At 42.3% G+C, this 20,723-nt stretch overlaps 1 protein-coding gene across 1 annotated transcript in view; it reads right to left on the bottom strand.

Moving 5' to 3' along the window:
* The window catches only part of SLC22A2 (solute carrier family 22 member 2), a 54,739-nt gene extending 37,296 nt beyond the window's left edge, over positions 1-17,443 (bottom strand). The window contains exons 1-2 of the mRNA XM_049905062.1: positions 17,033-17,443; positions 15,424-15,527 (exon numbers count right to left, since the gene is read on the bottom strand). Coding sequence (XP_049761019.1) covers positions 15,424-15,527; positions 17,033-17,443 — 515 coding nt within the window. The remainder of the gene's footprint in view (positions 1-15,423; positions 15,528-17,032) is intronic.
* Positions 17,444-20,723: the final 3,280 nt, after the last annotated feature.

Raw genomic sequence — 20,723 nt, forward strand, 5'->3', positions numbered from 1 at the left:
TTCGATCCTTCAGGGAGTTTAGATGTGTCTACGGAGCTACCATGACCTTGCCTCTTACAGGTTGTGCTGGCTTCCCCAGTATTGTGTACTGTCTTACCCTTCACCAAAGTTTCCACTCATCTATTGTCTATTAAGTGTTTTTCCATCCCTACCTCTGCCCTCCCTTGTAACCATCAAAGATTATTTCTTTTTGTATGTAAACCTTTCTATGAGTTTTTACAATAGTGGTCTCATATAATATTTGTCCTTTTGTGATTGACTTATTTCACTCAGCATAGTGCCCTCCAGATTCATCCATGTTATGAGATGCTTCATGGATTCACTGTTGTTCTTTATCGCTGCATAATACTCCATTGTGTGTATGTATCACAGTTTGTTTATCCATTCATCTGTTGATGGGCATCTAGGTTGTTTCCGCCTTTTTTGCTGTTGTAAACAATGCTGCAATGAACATGGGTGTTCATATGTCTGTTTGTGTGACAACTCTTATTTCTCTAGGATATATTCCTATGAATGGGATTGCTGGATCATATGGTATTTCTATTTTTAGCTTTCTAAGGAAGCGCCATATCATTTTTCAAAATGGCTATATCATTTCTTATTCCCACCAGCAGTGCATAAGAATTGTTATCTCCCTGCAGCCTCTCCAACCTTTGTTATTTCATATTTTATAGATTTGTGCTAGTAATGCCAGGGTAAGATGGCATCTCATTGTGGTTTTGATTTGCATTTCTCTGAAGGCTAGAGATCATGAGCATGTGTCTGTTGGCCACATGAATGGCTTCTTTGGTGAAGGGTCTGTTCATTTCCTTTGCCCATTTTTTAGTTGGATTATTTGTCTTTTTTTGTAGAGGTGTTGGGTTTTCTTATAGATTTTAGAGATTAGACCTTTTTCTGATTTGTAATAGCCACAAATTTTTTCCCAGTCTGTAAGTTCTCTTTTTACTCTTTCGGTGAAGTCTTTTGATGAGCACAAGTGTTTAATTTTTAAAAGATCCCAGTTATCTATCTTATTCTCTGGAACTTGTATGTTGTTGGTTGTGGTTTGTATTCTCTTAATACTGTATATTAGGGCCTTCAGCTTTGATCCTATTTTTTCTTCTATGAATGTCATAGTTTTGGGCTTTATATTTAGGTCTTTGATCTATCTTGAGTTAGTTTTTGTATATGGTGTGTGGTATGGGTCCTGTTTCATTTCTTTTGCAGATGGACATCCAGTTTTGTCAGCACCACTTGTTAAAAAGACTGTCTTTTCCCCATTTGATGGATCTTGGGCCCTTGTTGAAGATCAGGTGACTACAGGTGGATGGATTTACATCTGGGTTCTCAATTCTGTTCCACTGGTCAATGTAGCTGACATTGTACCAGTACCAGGCTGTTTTGACTACTGTAGCTGTATAGTAGGTTCTGAAGTCAGGTAGTGCGAGTCCTCATACTTTATTCTTCTTCTTCAATAGTGCTTCACTTATCTGGGGCTTCTTCTCTTTCCATATAAAGTCAATGATAAGTTTTTCCACCTCTTTTAAGAATGTTTTTGGTACTTGTATCAGTATTGCATTGTATTTGTAAATCACTTTGGGTAGAATTGTCATTTTCACAATGTTGAGTCTACCTATCCATGAGCTTGGTATTTTTTTTTCCATTTATGTAGATCTCTTTTGGTTTCTTGCAGTAGTTTTTTTTAGTTTTCTTTGTACAGGTCTTTTACATTCTTGTTTAGATTTATTCCCAATTTTTTTTTAGGGGCTATTATAAATGGTATTGTTTTCCTGGTACCCTTTTCCTCATTCTCTTCATTGGTGTTTAGGAATCCAACTGATTTTTGTATAGTTATCTTGTGTCTTACTACTCTACTGAATCTTTCTATTAGTTCCAGTAGTTTTCTTGTGGAGTCTTTTGGGTTTTCTATGTATAGTTTCATATCATGCACAAATAGGGACAGTTTAATTTCTTCATTACCAATTTGGATGCCCTTTATTTCTGTTTCTTGCCTTATTGCTCTAGCTAGGACTTCCAACACAATGTTAAATAGGAATGGTGATAAACGGCATCCTTGTCTTGTTCCTGTTCTCAAGGGAAATATTTTTAGTCTCTCTCCATTAGGAATAATGTTGGCCGTTGGTTTTATGTAGATGCTGGGCCATGGCCTTTTTCTGTTGGAAGTTTTTTAAAAAAACTCTTTTCTTTTTTTTAAATTACCTCAGTCTTAGTCTAGTGCTGCTATATGCTGTTATAACAAATACCACAAGTGGATGGGTTTAACAAAGAGAAGTTTATTTTCTCACAGTAAAGTAGGCTAAAATTTCAAATTCAGGGCATCAGCTTTCTCTCTCTGTTGGCCTTCTCATCAATCTTCCCCCAAACTAGGAGCTTCTCTCATAGGGACCCCAGGTCCAAAGGATGTGCTCTGCTCCTGGCACTGCTTTCTTGGTGGTATGAAGTCCCCCTGTCTCTTTGCTCACTTCTCTTTTTATATCGCAAGAGATTGCCTCAAGACACAATCCAATCTTGTAGATTGAGTCCTGCTTCACTAACGTGCCCATCCTCCTTCATTAACATCATAGAGGCAGGATGTACAACATACAGGAAAATCACACAATACTTGGAATCACGGCCTAACCAAATTGATACACACTTTTTTGGGGGGACATAATTCAATCCATGACAACTCTTTTCAATCTCTTCTCTTGTTATGGATCTGTTCAGATTTTCTATCTTAGCTTGTGTTAGTTTAGTTAGACAGTGTGTTTCTAGAAATTTGTCCATTTTCTCTATGTTTTCAAATTTGCTAAAGTATTTTTTCATAGTACTCTGTTATGGTCCTTTTTGTTTCAGTTGTATCTGTTGTAATGGCCAACATCTCATTTCTTATTTGGGTTATTTGGTTCCTCTCCTGTTTTTATTTGTCACTTTGGCCAGTGGTTTGTAGATCTTTTCAAGAACCAACTTTTGGTCTTGTCGATTCTTTCTATTACTTTTCTGTTCCCTTTTTCATTATTTCTGCTCTAATCTTTATTAATTCCTTTCTTCTGATGCCTGAGGGCTTCTTTTGCTGCTCTCTTTCTATTGTTTAAGTTGTAGAGCTAACATTATGACTTTGACCCATTCTTCTTTTTTGAAGTGTAAACCAAAAAACAAACAAACAAAAAAAACCAAACCCAAACCCATTGCAGTCGAGTTGATTCCAACTCATAGCAGCATTATAGGACAGAGTAGAACTTATTCGTAGAGTTTCCAAGGAGTGGGTGGTATCTTCATACTACTGACCTTTTGGTCAGCAGCCGTAGCTTTTACCTACTGTGCCACCAGGGCTCCTTTTGATGTGTGCATTTACTAAAAAAAAAAAAAAAAAATTATTTATTTTTTTTATTTACTAAAAATTGAACTCCGAGCACTGTCTTTATTCTGTCCTGAAGGTTTTGGTATGATGTATTTTCATTCTTGTTTAATTCTAGGAATTTTTTAATTTCCTCTTTGATTTCTTCTACTACTCAGTTGTTTTTAAGCAAGGTGTTGTTTAGTTTCCATGTATTTGATTTTTTTTCTTGTTCTTTCTGTTATTGATTTATACTTTTATGGCATTGCTGTCAGAGAGAATGCTTTGTATTATTTTGATTTTTCTGGAATTTATTGAGGGTTGCTTTGTGGCCTAAATTATCATCTATTCTGGAGAATGTTTCATGTATACTTTGCTGCTATTGGGTGGAGTATTCTATATATGTCTATGAGGTCAAGTCTGTTGATTTGGCTTTTAGATATTCTGTATCTTTGTTGAGTTTCTTTCTAGATGTTCTGTCCTTTACCAAGAGTGGTGTGTTGAAGTCTCCTACTATTGTGCAATGGTGTATTTCTCTTTTCAGTGTTGTTACAGTTTGTTTTACATATTTTGGAGCCCTGTTGTTGGGTGTGTAGATATTGATTAAGGGTTATGTCTTCTTAGTGGATTGTCCCTTTAATCATTATATGATGTCCTTCCTTGTCTTTTGTGGTTAATTTTGCCTTAAAGTCTCTTTGAGATTAGTATTGCCACTTCTACCCTTTTTGGGTTACTGTTTGCTTGATATATTGTTTTCCACCCTTTGATGTTTAATATATTTATGTCTTCATGTCTAAGCTATGTCTCTTGTAGACAGCATATTGATGGGTTGTGCTTTATACCCATTCTGCTAGTCTATGTCTCTTTACAGGTGCATTTAAGCCATTTACATTCAGTGTGACTATCAATAGGTATGAGTTTATTGCTTTTGTATTGTTGTGCTTTTTTATTTTTTGTGGTGGTGACTTTTTCTTTGTTCCTCTTGCTTTCCTGTGGTGAGTTCCTTTTGTTTGTGGATTTTTTTTCTTTTCTTTTGTTATTATAGATTTTGTATATACTGATATTTTGTTTTCCTTCTTTTCTATTCTGATAAATAGGTTTGTTAACTTTCTTTGTGGTTACCTTGAAATTTATCCCTATCTTCCTAAGTTTGAACCAGTCTTTTATTACTTGATATAGCCTTGACTTCCTCTCCATTTGAAAGTTTTATACCTACACCATTTAGTCTCCCTTTTATTGTTTTGACATTGTGGTCATTTACAGATTGATTTCTCTTTTTCCCTGTTTTAAGTCTTTTACTTTGTTTTATTATTGAGAGTTCTTTACCTAGGTTGGTATCTGGCTGATGCTGTCCTGTGTCCTAGACTCCAGCTGTTGTCTGATGTTGTTGGTTCTCTAACCAAAGGACGCCCTTTAATATTTCTTGTAAGTTTGGGTTTTTTTTTTTTTTTTTTAAATGGATTCCCTTAATTTCTGTTTATCTGGAGCCATCTTGTCCTGCTTTTATATATATATATATATATATATATGTTTCGATATTGTCTACAAGACATTAAGGTTATTATTTTCTTTACTTATTGATTTATGTATTGATTGATTGTTTGTTTTGTCTTGCTTCTTTGTATGTTTTTGATATGTCAGGGTAGGCAGGCCAGGAGTACTTTGCTGCTTGCTCGTCTGTGGGCATGATAGCTCTCGTCACCTTGCCTGAGTGGGCAGGGCAGCAGCAGGCAGGGTGTACCAGCTTCAATGTACACTGGTTTGTCAAGGTGGCTGAAGGAGGAGTGGGTGGGCCTTATAATGTTAGACTATCGGTGTGGGAGATTTCGTAACCTCTCGCCAGATAGGTGGAGGTGTTGGACTGGGAGTGTTATGGGCTCACTGTCTACTGTTCAGCAGCTTGTCAAGTGGGTAGTGCAGGCCCAGTGTGGTGGTGGACCTGAGCTGGACACTCTAGCTGTGGTGGTGTGGTGACAGCTGGCAGGAAGGGGCTAGGTGAGGGAAAGGAAGAAAAGAGAGATAAAGAAAAAAAGGATAGCCAGGGGGACGGTGGACCTGGGGGCTGGTGGGAAGGGCAGGCAGGTGGATTATGGGAGGTAGAAAGTGGTGGGCTGTGGCTCTCTAGCCACAGTGGTGCAGCATGGCTGGTGGAAAGGGAGGAGGTGGTATATGGGGAGGGAGAAAAAAAGGAAGAAAGGGAAGAAGAAAAAATGGCACAGCAGAGGTCAGCAGGTGGGGGCGATGTGGACGTGGGCTAGTGGCAGACTGGTGCCTCTCTAGATGCAGTGGTGTAGTGTGACCCTGTGGGAAGGGGTAGAGATGGTGTACAGGGGTGGGGGTGGGGGATAAAGAAAAAGAAGAAAAGGAAAAAGATGGCATGTTGAAAAACAGCAAGTGGCATCTGGGGCAGCAGCTGGCTGGTGGCTCTCTACCCATGGTGGTGCACTGTGGCCCAGCAGGAAGGGGTAGAGGTAGCATTCAGGGCTAGGTGGGAGGAAAAAGGAAAAGAAAGAAAGTGGGAAAATGGCATGGCAGGAGCTGGTGGGTGGGGATGGGGTGAATCTAGGCTGGTGGCAGACTGGTGGCTCTCTAGTCAAGGAGAAGTGGCTTGGCTCGATAGCAAGGGGTAGAGGTGAGATACAGGACTAGAGGGGAGGGTGAAAGAAAAGGAAGAAAGGGGAAAAAAGGCATGGCAGGAGCCAGTAGATGGGGACATGGCAGACCTGGAGTGATGGTGGGCTGGTATCTCTGTAGCTGAGCAGCATGATGTGACCCATAGGAAGGGGTCGGGGAGGCATATGGGGCTAAGTGGAAGGGAGAAAGAAAAGAGGAAAGGGAAAAAAACGACACATCAGGAGACGGCAGGTGGAGCGGGGCAGACCTGGGCTGGTGGTGGGCCAGTAGCTCTCTAGCCAAGTGGCATGGTGTGGCCTGTTAGGAAGAGATAGGAGTGGTGTATGGGGCAGAAGGGTGAAGGGTGGGAAAGTGTATTTCTCTGGTTACCAGGTGCTCTGTCTCCTACTGGGAGCACCATGAAGTTGTCTTCCTGTACCTTCTGTCTGGGGTCGTTTTTGGCCGTGCTCCAAGATGGTGACAATGTGCCATGTTAGTTGGGAAGGGACCTCCAGACCATATCTCAACTCATTGTCCGTATTCCTTCAATTTCTTATTCCACTAGGTGTTTGATCTAGTTCTTTATCCCTTCATTTGATGCATAGGGTCCCAAGATTGACATTTGTATCTGTTTTACTTAGTGTTTTGGGTCTTTGCTGCAGAGAGGCAATATGACGCATCTGTCTGGTGTACCGTGTTGGCTCCACCTGTCCTCAACTGAGTTTTGACAACCATGCTAAGTGTATTTGGGGGGAAAGAGCAGCCTTCAGTAAACGATGTTGGGAAAATTGGATTTCCACAAGCAGAAAAGGAAACAGAACCCATGCCTCATACCATACATACACACAAAAAATTCAAAATGGATTAAGAATCTAAATGTAAAAACTAAAACCATAACATCTTAGAAGAAAATGCAGGGGCTATGCTGTTGGGCTTAGCTTTAAACAATGAATTATCTAATACAATAACAAAAGCACAAACAGAAAAAGACAAGATAAATCAATGGGACTGTGATGGTTAAGATTGTGTGTCAACTTGGCTAGGCCATGATGCTCAGTGTTTTGGCAGCCGTATGATATTGTGATTCCTTTCCTGTGGATATTTGTTATGTGATCACCCCCATGATGGGATCTGCTGTGAGTAGCCAATCTGTTGAGAGGGAGTTTCCTTGGGCATGTGGCCTGCATCTGAGTATAAATGAACATTCTGGCTTTTGCTTGTGCTGGATCCTGCAGCTAGCTCCTGTTTGTCTGACCTCCAGTTCTTGGGACTTGAGCTAGCAGCTTACCTGCAGTCTTGCCTACCAATCTTGGGATTCATTGATTTTCGTAGTCTGTAAGCAAGAACCTTGCTCTCTGGCCTGCTGATCTTGGGTTCACCAGCCCCTGTAGCTACGTGAATCAGGAGAAGCCTTGGGGTCTTGCCTACTGATATTGGGATTCATCAGTCTTCACAGCCTGTGAGCAAAAGCCCTGTTCTCCAACCTGCTGATCTTGAGTTTGCCAGCCCCTGCAGCTGCATGAATCAGGAGAAGCCTCTATCCTGATCCACAGACTTGAGACATTCCAGCCTTTACAACCCCGTTAGCCATTTCCTTGGTATAAATCTCTCTCTATATATTCATACATTTTACTGGTTTTGCTTCTCTAGAAAACCCAGCTTAACACAGGGAACTCATAAAAATTAAAAACTTTTGTTCATCAAAAGACTTCACCAAAAAAGTGAAAGACAAGCTACTGTTTGGGAAAGTATCTTCGGAAACCATATATCCGATAAGAATCTAATAACCAAAATACATATAAACTTCAACAACTTAATAAAAAAGTAAACAACCAATCATAAAGTGGGCAAAGGACTTGAATAGACATTTCACTAAAGAGGACATTCAAATAGCCATCAAACACATGAAAATATGCTCAATGTCATTTGCCATCAGAGAGATGCAAACCAAAACCATAATGAGATACCATTTAACTCCCACTATTTTTTTTTTTTTTTAGGATTGCTAAGATAAAATAATAATAATAATAAAACAGAAAATAACAAAAGTGGGTGAGGACGTGGGAAAATTGGAACCCTTTTTATCCACTGCTGGTGGAAATGCAAAACGGTACAGCTGTTGTAGAAAGCAGTACGGTGGTTCCTCAAAAACTTAAAAAATAGAACTACCACATGACCCAGCAATTTGACTCTTAGGTATATACTAAAATATTTAAAAGCAGAGGCTCAAACAGATACTTGTATGCCAATGTTCATTGCAGCACCATTCACAATAGCCAGAAGGTGGAAACAACCTAAATGCCTATCAATGGATGAATGGATAAACAAATGAGGCACGTACATACAATGGGAAACTACTCAGCCAGTAAGAAAAAGGAAGTCTTGATACATGCTACAATATGGATGGAGCTTGAAGACACTATGCTGAGTAAAATAAGTCAATCACAAAAGGGTAAATATTGTATAACTTCATTTATATAAAAAGGCAAGAAGAAGCAAATGTATAGAGACCAAAGTTTTTAGTCATTACCAGGGGCAGGAGGGAAAGGGAGAGAGAGGATTACTGCTTATTAAGTACTGAGTTTTGGTTTACAGTGATGGAAATATCACATTGATTAAGGGTCGGGTTGCACAGTCAATTAATGTAATCACCGTCCATAAGTTGTACACCTGTAAAAAGTTTGAATTGGCAAAGTTGTGTGATACACATGTTTACAATAATGACAAAAAAAGAAGAATAGCTGCTGAGGCTGCTTATGGGATTTGGTGTTTGCAGTTATAGGTCATAATTTCATGGGACATTCCAGTTAATTGCCCTAATATAGTTTTTAGGGCTTCTGTTCTACCTCCTAGATTGTAGTGTAGTGCCTGGAGTCTTAAAAGCTTTCAAGTGGCCATTCAAGGTATAACAATTGATCTCTATTTGTCTGGAGCAACGGAGGAAGAAGGAGAGTCCAAAACAGGAAGAGAAAATGGAATGAACAACTGCTTCCTTTGCCAGGAGACCAGAGGAACAGATCGGTGCCTGGCTACCATTACTGAGTGTTTTGATCAAAGATTCCATAGAAGAATCCTGATCAAAAAGGGAAAAATGCAGAACAGGTTTTCAGATTCTCGTAGAACCCAGAATTTCTGGTGCCATGGAGGCTGGATAAACTCCTGAAACTATTGCCCTGAGATAATCTTTAAACCTTATACCTTCTTCTTAAAACCAAATGTTAGCTTAGCTTAACTATTAAAGAATGTCTGCCTTGAACATTGTGCTCTTTGAAGATCTATTAATATGGGATCAAACTGACAGCAGCAACTTGAAAGTTTAGACAGAAAATTTAGGGAGCAGTGAGTTTGTTCACAGGGGAGAAATGACTTGGAAAAGGAGGGTGAGGATGGTTACACAACTTGAAGGATGTAATTGATGTTACCGAACTGTACATGTAGAAATCGTTGAATTGGTATATGTTCTTCTGTGTATGTTTTCAACAACAACAAAAAGGGCAAACAGACGCAGAAACAGAGTCCCACAGGGGAAGACTCCATGTGAAGGTACAAGAAGCAAAGGAACACCAAGACACACCAGCGGTGACTGGAAGGTAGAAAGGACAAGGAAGGATCTTCCCCTGGGGTGGATGGAAAGAATGTGGCCTTGCCGACGCCCTGATTTTGAACTTCTAGCTCCAGAGCTGTGGAACAATGACTTTCTGTTCTTTAAACCTCACTTTGTGGTGTTTTGTCATGGTGGCCCCAGGACACTGAGACGGCTTCCACACATTTCTTTGAGGGCCTTGGGAGAGCTGTCTGAGTACACAGAGTGGAGGAAAAGTTGGAAACTTGGGTTTAATCTTGACTTTACCACTTACTACGATTTTTGGCAAGTTACTCAACCTTTCTCAATTTCATCCGGAAAATACTATCTGACCCAGGTGACAGGAGAATTAAGTGAGATATTAAAATAAGGAGCTTGGCACAGAGTCTCCAGCCCTCGCTCTCTCTTTTTCTTCCCTCCATTTACAAAGCTGGCTCTCAGAAAGTTGACTTGGGGTTGGCCTCAGCACTCTTATTTTCATGATGTCCAATGGTTTTGCTCTAAAAGGCATACTAATCACATGTTATTGTTGTTGGGTGCTGTCAAGTTGATTCCAACTCATAGTGAGCTCATGTAACAGAGTAGAACTGCCTCATAGGGTTTCCATGGCTGAAATCTTTATGGGAGCAGATAGCCACATCTTTCTCTTGGGGAGCGACTGGTGGGTTTGAACTGCCAACTTTTTGGTTAGCAGCCTAAAGCTTAACCATTGTGCTACCAGGGCTCCTTTAATCATCTGTTAGTGGGTATTAAAAAGAAAAAATCTTCATAGAAAACAATGTTTTATTTAATCTTGATTTATCCACTTCAATCTGAATAGTAATGAGTGCTGTATGTCATGAGAATCACACGTTCTAATGGTGGATAAACAGTTTTTAATTGTCCTTAACTAGTGGAAAACCCTGGTGGTGTAGTGGTTAATAGCTCAGCTGCTAACCAAAAGGTCATCAGTTTGAATCCACCAGGGCTCCTCGGAAACCCTGTGGGGCAGTTCTACTCTGTCCCATAGGGTCGCTGTGAGTTGGAATTGACTTGAGTGCGATGGATTTGATTTTGGGGTTTATGTACTAGTGACCGTTTCAAATAATAACTAACCCATTTGAAAATAAGCCATCACATCATTAGTAATTATTTTGGAATTTAATGTTTTAAATCTTAAATTCTAAGGTCAAACAACCTCATCAGTAACTAATGTAAGTCATCAAATGTTTTAAACCCTGTTTTGGTCACATCATTTCTTAATCCTCGGTCAGTGGTTCTCATGGTAAGTCTACAACTCCATCGCTTCTTACTCCAGCCTCCAAAGTCACATCTCAACATACATTTTTTAGCCTTTCTTCCCACATTCTCCCATCCAAACCTTTACACTCGAAGACTTTATAGCCAGTGTTATTTGTACTCTCGCTTAAGCAGTAATTGCTCAGCTTCATAGCTGATTTAGGCACTCAACGAAGCACCACGGCAATGCTGCTGTTAATGGACAAAATTCTTTGGTGATGCGAGGGCATAGTCATCCTTTGAACCTGAGTGCATGAAAACCAAATCCACGCTGCAGAAAAGTGCCACTGGGGGACAGACATGTTCCAAGTAATAATACAGGGCTATTTTTTTTTTTTTTTTTATTAAACAATCAGGTACAGTTAGGAGAAATGTTTGCTGCAGTAATGGGCTCAAACATACCAATGATTGTGAGGATGGTGCAGGACCAAGCCATGTTTCGTTCTGTAATATGTAAGGTCGCTATGAGTGGAAACCAACTCAACTGCACCTAACAACAAAGGAGAATTTTTGCCTATTTGGAATAGTAGTTTCCAGACATTTTCCCCCCAGCAGAACCACTTAAGTGGTTAAATGAAAAACAAACAGATAAAACAGGGAAGCCCTTCTTTGATTTCACTGCTTCGCTTTCCTCATTTGTAAATGGGGGATGATAAAATCTACTTAAAACACTGTTAAGATCCTAAGTGAACTATGACATAGCAGGATGCCCGATACGGTGACTCCCGCATAGTAGGCAGTGGAGAAATTGTTTCAGACGTAGTTGGGTGAGTTAGACTGCAACCTGCTGGGACTTTGATTCTGCTTTGATCAGGGGTGTGCTGGTTCTCAAGAGCTGATTATTATACTTTCAGAATGTTTGTAAGCTAGTTGTTAAACACAGCCATTATTAAAAATTAAATTATATACACTTACAATAAAATCCCACCACCCACTTGTCAGTTTGTTGTACTGTGGTGGCTTGCATGTTGCTATGATGCTGGAAGCCATGCCACTGATATTTCAAACTCCAGCAGGTAGAGTCACCCACGGTTGACAGGTTTCAGTGGAGCTTCCAGAGTGAGACAGACTAGGAAGAAAGGCCTGGTGATCCACTTCTGAAAATTAGCCAGTGAAAATCTTATGGATCACATTAGAATATTGTCCAGTGTAGTTCTGGAAGAAGGGCCCCCCTATGTCGGAAGGCATGACTATGTTATGGCCACAACAGTGGACTCAAACACACAAATGATCAGGGAGATGGCCTAGGACTGGGCAACGTAGAGTTCTGTTATATATAAAGGCCATGAGATGGAGCCAACTGAATGGCAACTAACAAGAATGATAAAATAAATTATATTAAAAAGGTAACAAATACACAAAACGTATTGCTTCCTAATTATTTTACTATGTTGACTGTTATCTACGTACTTGTGGTTATTTCGTATATTGTCTCCGAATGGTGGAAATGCTGTATGTTGTTGCACATCTCTAGCCGACTCTGTGTTCAGTGACCTCATTTAGGTGGCTTGAAATCAACCACAGTGAGAGGACTTACACCACAGAAATCCGCAGACATTGCAGCCGAGAGCATGTCCCCTCGGAGGACCGGGTGTTAAACATTGACAAGTATGCCACAGAACACAGCACTTAGAATTACTGATCATTAGAGTGCAAAGCTTGGAATCGGTGAGGGATCACTTTTTTGTCAAGTGATACTTAAGCCATTCTTTCGGAGGTCATGGGTGATGAAATAAGTTAGACATTTTATAAAACATTTATTTTCAAATTCTCTAACACATGACCCTTCCTTCCTTCCTCTGGCCCACCCTCTCTTCCTTTTGCAAAGCTGACACTCAAAAGTTGGCTTAGTGTAAGACTCAATATTCTCACCACTTTTTGTACCGTCCTCCTGGTGTTGTTCTTAAAGACACCCTAACCAGCAGTTAGGGCATATTTAAAAAATTCTTCATAGAAAATAATCTGTTTTATTTAGTGTTAGTTTGATCCATAACATAAAATGAGGTCCCATGAGGTTCTTGTCCTAGTGTACAAAATCTGAATATTGCTCCGAAGGAGGCACTAGGTGTGCAGAGGATAAATTTCCTATTTTCTTGGAACTCTATGGCAGTTATTGTTTTAGCTCTGTTTTCAAGCTCTTATATGAACAGAACAAAAGAAGGGGAAGCAACCACCCAAACTTCAGACAGTTTAAGAAAACAAACTTGTCGTGAGTATACAGCCTTTTGGGGGAAGAATCATGAGTAATCATTTCACCTGGGAGATTTCAACAACAGGAGCACAATAATGAAGTCATTTAAGCCGGTGGATAATTGACAGAGATTATAATGCAGGAATGTGCTGTTGGTAGAGAGTTTTAACAGGTCTCCTACTCTTCGAGTGGGTTGAGAATAATTAATTCAGTTACTTGTGGTCTGAGGCTCTCAGTCCCCCCTTCGCCCACACCTCTCTAGCTAGCTGAGTTAGTATCTGTCCCTTACAGGGAGGGATGGAGCAAGGAGCCTGCTGGCCGGCCAGTGAGTGCAGCCTGGACTCTGGCCCTCCCTCCAGTTGTTAATGTGTCTCTCCTGACTTCCTGGGTCATCTCCAAACACGTTGGCCTCAATTCTGTGGCAATAAAACTAAAAAGGAATGACCTTCCTCTCACCTCACAAGCCATAGGAGCAGCCCTGACAGGGAGACTGATAGGAACACAGTGTGATGGTGGGAGTGTTGGCATGGACAGCCCCCTTGCTTATTATCCTTCTTCCCTTCTGATGCCTAATGGCCAGGTCCCTGTAGCAGTGTAGACACGTCAGGGGTGGGGCACAATAGGCCATTGCTGGTCATCTTTAACTGTTTACCAAAAACCACACCTGTTGAGGATGAGTCAAGTCTGACTCGCAGTGACCCTATAGAACAGTGTAGCATTGCTCCATTGTGTTTCCAAGGAGCAGCAGGTGGATTGGAACTGCCAACCTTTTGGTTAGCAGCCGTAGATCTTAAACACTGTGCCACCAGGGCTCCTTTAACAGTTTAGCAAGGTTTAATCCAGCCTGACAAATATAATCAGAGAAAATATTCTACTTATATTTAATATTTACTTATATGTTTGAGTTTATATCACAGATATAGTTGGGGAACGGTGGGAGGACTACAAGCATAAAGCTTACTTACCATTTATTGCAAAGTAAAACATTATAGACATATACCACACCACCCCTAACAACTGCCACTGAGTCAATCCCCACTGATGGCAACCCCGTGTAGAACTGTGCTCCATACAGTTTTCAGTGGCTGGTTTATTTGGAAGTAGATCACCAAGCCTTTCTTCCAAGGAGCCTCTGGGTGGACTGGAACCTCTAATCTTTCAGTTAGCAGCTGAGTGCATTAACTCTTTGTACCCTCCCAGACCCTGACACTACAGAGGTGGATGTCCACATCTCTTAGTGTTGACAGACCCTGTCCTCTTTCACCAAATTACAGTCTACAATCCTTGCTTACAGTTACACCTGGCCCAGGGACCCAGTCTAAGAAGCCTGCAATCCAGTGGGCTAAGGTGAGACAGAAGGAGCCCTGGTGCCACAATGGTTAAGCACTTAGTTGCTAACTGAAAGGTCAGCGGTTTAAACCCACCAGCCACTCTGCGGGAGAAAGACCTGGCAATCTGCTCCCATAAAGATTACAGCCTAGGAAACCCTATGGGGCAGTTCTACTCCGTCAAATAAAGTCACTCAGTGGCAATGGGTTTGGTTTTTTGTTTATGAGTCAGAATTGACTCAACAGCCAGCACACAACAACAAGGTGAGACGGAAAATGGAGACTGGCAGCAGGCCTGAGGCTGGTGGCTCCCAGGACCTGAGAGGTAAGCAGAGGCTGAAACAGAGCTCAGAGCCCCTGAAAGCTCATGACCAGGTGCATGGCAGTGAGGCCAAAGAATGAACTGGGAATTATAAAAGGCAGTAAAGCATCTCTTACTCTCCCTTCTAACCCTAAGCTTCTAGGTAGCCCACGAGGGAAAATTGCTGCCTAATGCTGCAACATCCTTCTATGACCACTGAGTTTGGAAATAAAGATATCAGTCATTACTACCTTGTGAAAGTTAGATAATACAGAAGGAAGACAGAAGAAGAATTGATGCACTAGAACTCTAGTGTTGGTGAAGAATATTGAACATACCATGGACTGCCAAAAGAACAAATTGGTCTTAGAAGAAACACAACCAGAATATTCCTTAGAAGTGAGGATGTCAAGACTTTGACTCACTTACTTTGGACACATCATCAGGAAAGACCAGTTGCTGGAAAAGGACATCATGTTTGGTAAAGTAGAGGGTTAGCAAAAATGAAGGAAACTCTCAGTGAGATGAATTGACACAGTAGCTACAACAATGGACTCAAACATGCCAATGATCATGAAGCTGGTGCACGACCAGGCAACGTGTCATCCTGTTGTACATAAAAAATTGGATTCGACTCAATGGTAGCTAATAACAACAACGTTACTATTGATGAAGTAGAAAAAATACAAGATTGTAAAGATGACCAGGAAATCATGGTCTAAGAACTTTGGGGAAGGATGTCCTCCAAGCAGGAGCAGGTGTTTTCCAAATCTGTGGGACTGCTCCAATTCCACCACATTTGCACACACCTACCTGTCTGCTATGTAGCCGATCCCCATGGACCCCACAAAAAATCCTACGTTCACCGCCGACTGAAACAGATCCAGCATCCAGGAGTTGACACATACGAGGTTAAACTGCCCAGGTGTGAGATGTGTTCCGAGACAGAAAAGAAAGAAACCAACATCCCATTAGGATCCTGCTAGATACAACTCAGCCAGGGGCCCTCATGAACTCTTACCTGAATCGAACTGATGTGGCTGAAGGGCAAACAACCAACCGTTTTCCTACTGTGTTCATTTTCTTTGCCCTTCCAAGAGATTTGCCCCACAATCTGCTCAGCATTCCATCCAGGAGTGTGCATTAGGTCCTGGCTAAATCAGCTGGAATTGGGTAATTAATTACTCCATTTATAGACGAGACGATGTTTTGCTTTCTAATTTTAATACATGGGCAAGCAGCTACGTGGAAAGCACATACTGCCATTCCGAAGTTGGGCTCCTCAGCACTTGCTGTCGTTTGGATTAAGAGGCACGGGAGGAACAGGTGCTGGCTTGTAAGTCAGGAGACCAGGCTTCTAGGGCTTTCTCTGCTAACTCACTTGCTCTATGGCCTTAGGCGACACTGCTTTGCCCTGGGCCTTGGTTTCCTCATCTCTGTGTGGTAGGATGAGATTAGCCACACTGTAAGGCCCTGTCAAGTTTATGGTGTGAAACACTGAGATCCTCCACATTTTACATAACTATTCCACCACTTTAAAAAACAAAAAAACATTGCCATCGAGTCGATTCCCACACATAGCGACCCTATAGGACAGAGTAGAACTGCTCCACAGGGTTTTCAAGGAGTGGCTGGTGGATTTGAACTGTCGAACTTTTGGTTAGCAGCCAAGCTCTCAGTTAGATCCTTAAAAATAGGCCCCTTCCAGAAATGTCTGGTCATTCAGAGTATCTTCACATTATCCAAAGAGTTGTTTTAAATTAAACCAGGCACCTGTCTTCCTCAGTATTCTCTGATTAATTTCATTCCCCCATTTTGCTTTGTCTTGAGTAAAAGCAAGTTTCCAGTTTTTGCTTTCTCTGTATCTGTGATGAGAATTCACAACTAAATTTAAACATTTAGTGTAGTTTTAATAAAAATTGTACCATAGCATAATCCTCAACGCCGAAGGGTTTTATATGGACACTTTGAGCTAATTAAAAAGGAAAAGAAATAGCCATCAAAAGAAAAGTTCATTGTATCACAGTAAGGTACAGTTCAGGTGAATTCCATAAGTTCGGGTGTCCATCTGCATGATGGGAAAATGGAGGGAGAGGTAGGGGTTCTGGAAAAAGAGGACATCTGAGAATATTCCCTTTCCTGGCATTATGGCCAGGAGTTCTGGTAGGTTTGGGTTTTTTCTTACCATTGAGACTTGTACAAACTAGAATCTTTACTGTCAGAATATGTTGTCTTTGCTAATCTAGACAAATAAGAAGCTGCTTTGTTCATTTGGAAACTAGGATTCTATGAGATACTTTGAGTCCAAAGAGTATGTTGGGGCACAGGCATGAGAATGGGGTGCCCCTGGTGTCTTCCTTAAGCAAAGCTCAGTCACTGTTCTCTCCTTTACGTCCTGAGCATCTACATGGGGCCCACTCACCTCAGTCACGATGGAGGAGCCAGGTGTATCGTACACCCAGCCGTGCCTGCAGGGGCCCAGTGGCAGGTGGCTCCTGTTTGTGGCCAGGCCGGCCAGCGGGTCCACGCAGCTGAAGGTGCTCTGGTTCCAATCCACCTCATACCTGAGGCACTGGCGGGTGAAGGCATCGCCCGCAGCCCCCAGCCCAGGCACCGTGTAGTTTAGCTCCTCGTCCCGCCGCCAGCCACACCGCCGGCTGAGCTCAGCCACCCCAGGGTTCCAGCAGTGGTGGTCGGGGATAAAGCCCAGGAAGACGATGCCCACATAGATAGGGGTGAAGGAAGCAGAGAACAGAGCTAAGAGAAAGAACATTTGTTTCTGGAAAAAGTGAAACTCTCCAATGTGCTCCAGAATGTCATCCACGGTGGGCATTCTTGCTGCAGACAGGACAGGCCCTGCTGCCTTCTTTCCCTGACGGCTTTAACCGGGCTGCCGCGAGCACAGGCCAGCTCCTGCCCAGAAGTCAGAGGGTGAGAGGTAGTTTCCTCTAGAACCAACCAGCCCTGGGTGCAGACCTCCCCTTGGCCAGGCTCACTCCACACCGCACTTCTGCCGTGGGCGTGCGCTCTGCAGCTCTCCCGAAATGCCCGAGCCAGCTCCAGGGCTCCATGTGGTGTTATTGTCACCACTTCACACTAGCAAAACAAACAGCACTTCCTCTGTAATCCGAGTGCTTTCACGTCGCACAGCCCTGTTAATCTTTCTCTGGTAGAGAAGTGAATATACTCATATCTCACCCCCATAGCCACCTCCTGCTTGGGTCCCGTGGAGAAGGTACACGGATTTGGCTTTACTCACCGGGTGATGAGATCAGGGTCTAGGGTCAGAGCTCCCTTCTGGAGTCAAACTGGGTTACAAATTCTTTAGGCTCATTTTGCAAACAACAGCAAGTGCACTCAGGATACTTGCTATGGCTGCCGGTTCTGATTTTATTTCCAGATTTTAGAATTCTGCTTTTTAAAAGCGTTTATCCAATCTGGTGTGCTTGCCTTTCAACCCTGAAACGCCTTTCCCCTTGACCCATTTGGGAGAAAGGAATAAAGAGTGTTTTCATTCCGCTGCCTTTTTGTCCTGGATATTTCTGTCTGTGCTCAGGGTTGTCTCTTTAGGAGGGCGGTGGGTGCGTCCAAAACGTAGGAGAAAGAGATGATCTGTCTTTCCTGGTGGACAAAAGGGTCCTTAATGCATTATGAAGCTGTCAGAGAGAGAAGGGGGCCTGCTGATACATCTGCATAGTAAAAAACTGGGAATTTAGTTCACTTTTCTTTCTTTTGGTTAGTTGGTGGGTGTAATTGGCAGTTCAGTGGTAGAATTCTCGCTTTCCAAGCAGGAGACCCGAGTTCGATTCCTGACCAATGCCCCTGATGTGCAGCTACCACCCAGTCGTCAGTGGAGGCTTGCGTGTTGCCGTGATGCTGAACAGGTTTCAGCAGAGCTTCCAGACTAAGACAGACTGGGAAGAAAGGCCTGGTGATCTACTTCTGAAAATCAGCCAGTGAAAACCCTATAGATCACAACAGTCCGATCCACCCTGATCACGGAGATGGCGCAGGACCGTCCATTGTGCGTGGGGTTGCTGTGAGTTAGGGGCTGACTCCACGGCAGCTAACAGCAACCAAAGTGACCTGCAGAGTCTTCCTCATGTGCAGATGCAAGGTTCCGGTTTTCACTAAGTGGCAAGAAGCGAGGTGCCTGTCAGGCCCACCTTCCTGGCTCCGTCTGGCTCCCAGAGGTGCCTTGCTGGGCCATGAGAGGTTAGGAGGAGCTGCGTTACGGCTGGCCCCGTTTTGGCATAAGCTAACTGAGTAGGCTTGCACTCTACAGAACCAAGAGTTTGGGGGAGTAATTTTGGTCACAAAAGTTACAGTTACAAAGCTCATCCATGTAATTATACCCACTGACTATTCACTAGAAACAAAACAGAATTGGATTAAATTCCTGGTCAGGTGTGACTGTCCATTGCCGAGAGTAGGCTACCACGAACAAGGGTCTCACCTCGTTAAGTAATGAAACATCACAGCCCGAAAATGCGGCGGAGAGGAGTGGCCTAGGCTGCCGCCATCTTCATTGAGGCGTGGCCTATGCTGTCGCCATCTTCGGAGAGGCGTGGCCTATGCTGTCGCCATCTTCGGAGAGGCGTGGCCTATGCTGTCGCCATCTTCGGAGAGGCGTGGCCTATGCGTCGCCATCTTTGGAGAGGCGTGGCCTAGGCTGCCGCCATCTTGGATATCAGAAGGACTTCCAAAAAGATGAGGCTGTGGCCGGGAAAGTCCGTGAGTTTGGGGAGGTGCTCCAGTTCTCCAGCTCAGGGAGCCCTCCAGATGCAGAGGTATTTTTAAAACAAAAATGAAAAACCATTAATAAAATAAAGGGCAAATATTTAGAGTCAACCCATAAAAAGGCAATAAAAACAGGGCTTTGACTTCTGATTCTGGAAAGATGGGGTAGACGCACCCTTCTTGATTCCCCCTGTTAAGTACAAGTGAAAACCCTGGACATATTGTACAGAACAAACGTAAGAAAACTCTGGAAGGTGGAGAAAAGAAGGCAGACTGGCTAGGGACCTTGGGATCCAAGGAATGACACAGTCATGCGTTCCCTTGGTTTTCTTTCTGCCTCACATAAACCCAGACTGAGTGCTGGAAAAGACAGCCACCTGGAAATACCCATGTGGGCAGACAAAAAACCCGAAACCAAAACCAGTGCCGTCGAGAGTAGAACTGTCCCATAGAGTTTCCAACGAGTGCCTGGCAGATTTGAACTGCCAGCCCTTTGGTTAGCAGACATAGCACTTAACCACTACACCACCAGGGTTTCCACAGACAAGCTTCAACACAAGCCCACTCTCTCTAGCAAAGAGCAGGAAAGGGGCAGCCTGGCGGGCAAGAAAGCTTTTTGAAAATAACTGCTCCACTTAGCCAAATGCTGAACAACAAAAGTTTAATTTGAAAACACACACACACATTTAATTTCTGGATATTAGCAGATTTCTAATGATTGCTTAGGTCATAGATTTTCAGAGTGTCTTCCTATTTAGACGAATAGTTTATCTTTTAAATCACTGTTAAAATGTTGATTGAATGTTGGCTTCAATTACGTAATGAAGTTCACAGATTAAAAAGAAAAATAAGTTAGAAATTTTTTTTAACCAAGGGACATATGTTAATATAAGACCACAAATAATCATTGATTTATAAATTAAGCTGATGGTTACCTTTTAAACTTTTTATTTTGAAATAATTATAGATTAACAGGAAGTTACAAAGGTAGTATAGACTAGGTCCTGGCTACCCTTCACCCAGTGTCTCCATCTTACATGATTATAGCACAATGTCTTCACCCAGTGTCTCCATCTTACATGATTATAGCACAATATCAAAATCAGGAGCCCTAGTGGCACAGTGGTTAAGCGCTCGACTGCTAACTGAAAGGTTGGTGGTCCAAACCCACCAGCTGATCCGAAGAAGAAAGATATGGTAGTCTGTTTCCTTAAAGATCACAGCCTTGGAAATCCTATAGAGCAGTGTGATATGAGTCAGGATCAACTTGATGGCAATGGGTTTGGGTTTTTTTGTTTCTTTGTTTACGTGTATAGTTCTGTGTCATATCACATGTGTAACCACCACCACAATCAAGACACAGAACTATTCCA

The sequence above is a fragment of the Elephas maximus genome, chromosome 1, assembly GCF_024166365.1.
Source record: "Elephas maximus indicus isolate mEleMax1 chromosome 1, mEleMax1 primary haplotype, whole genome shotgun sequence".
Lineage (NCBI taxonomy): Eukaryota > Metazoa > Chordata > Mammalia > Proboscidea > Elephantidae > Elephas > Elephas maximus.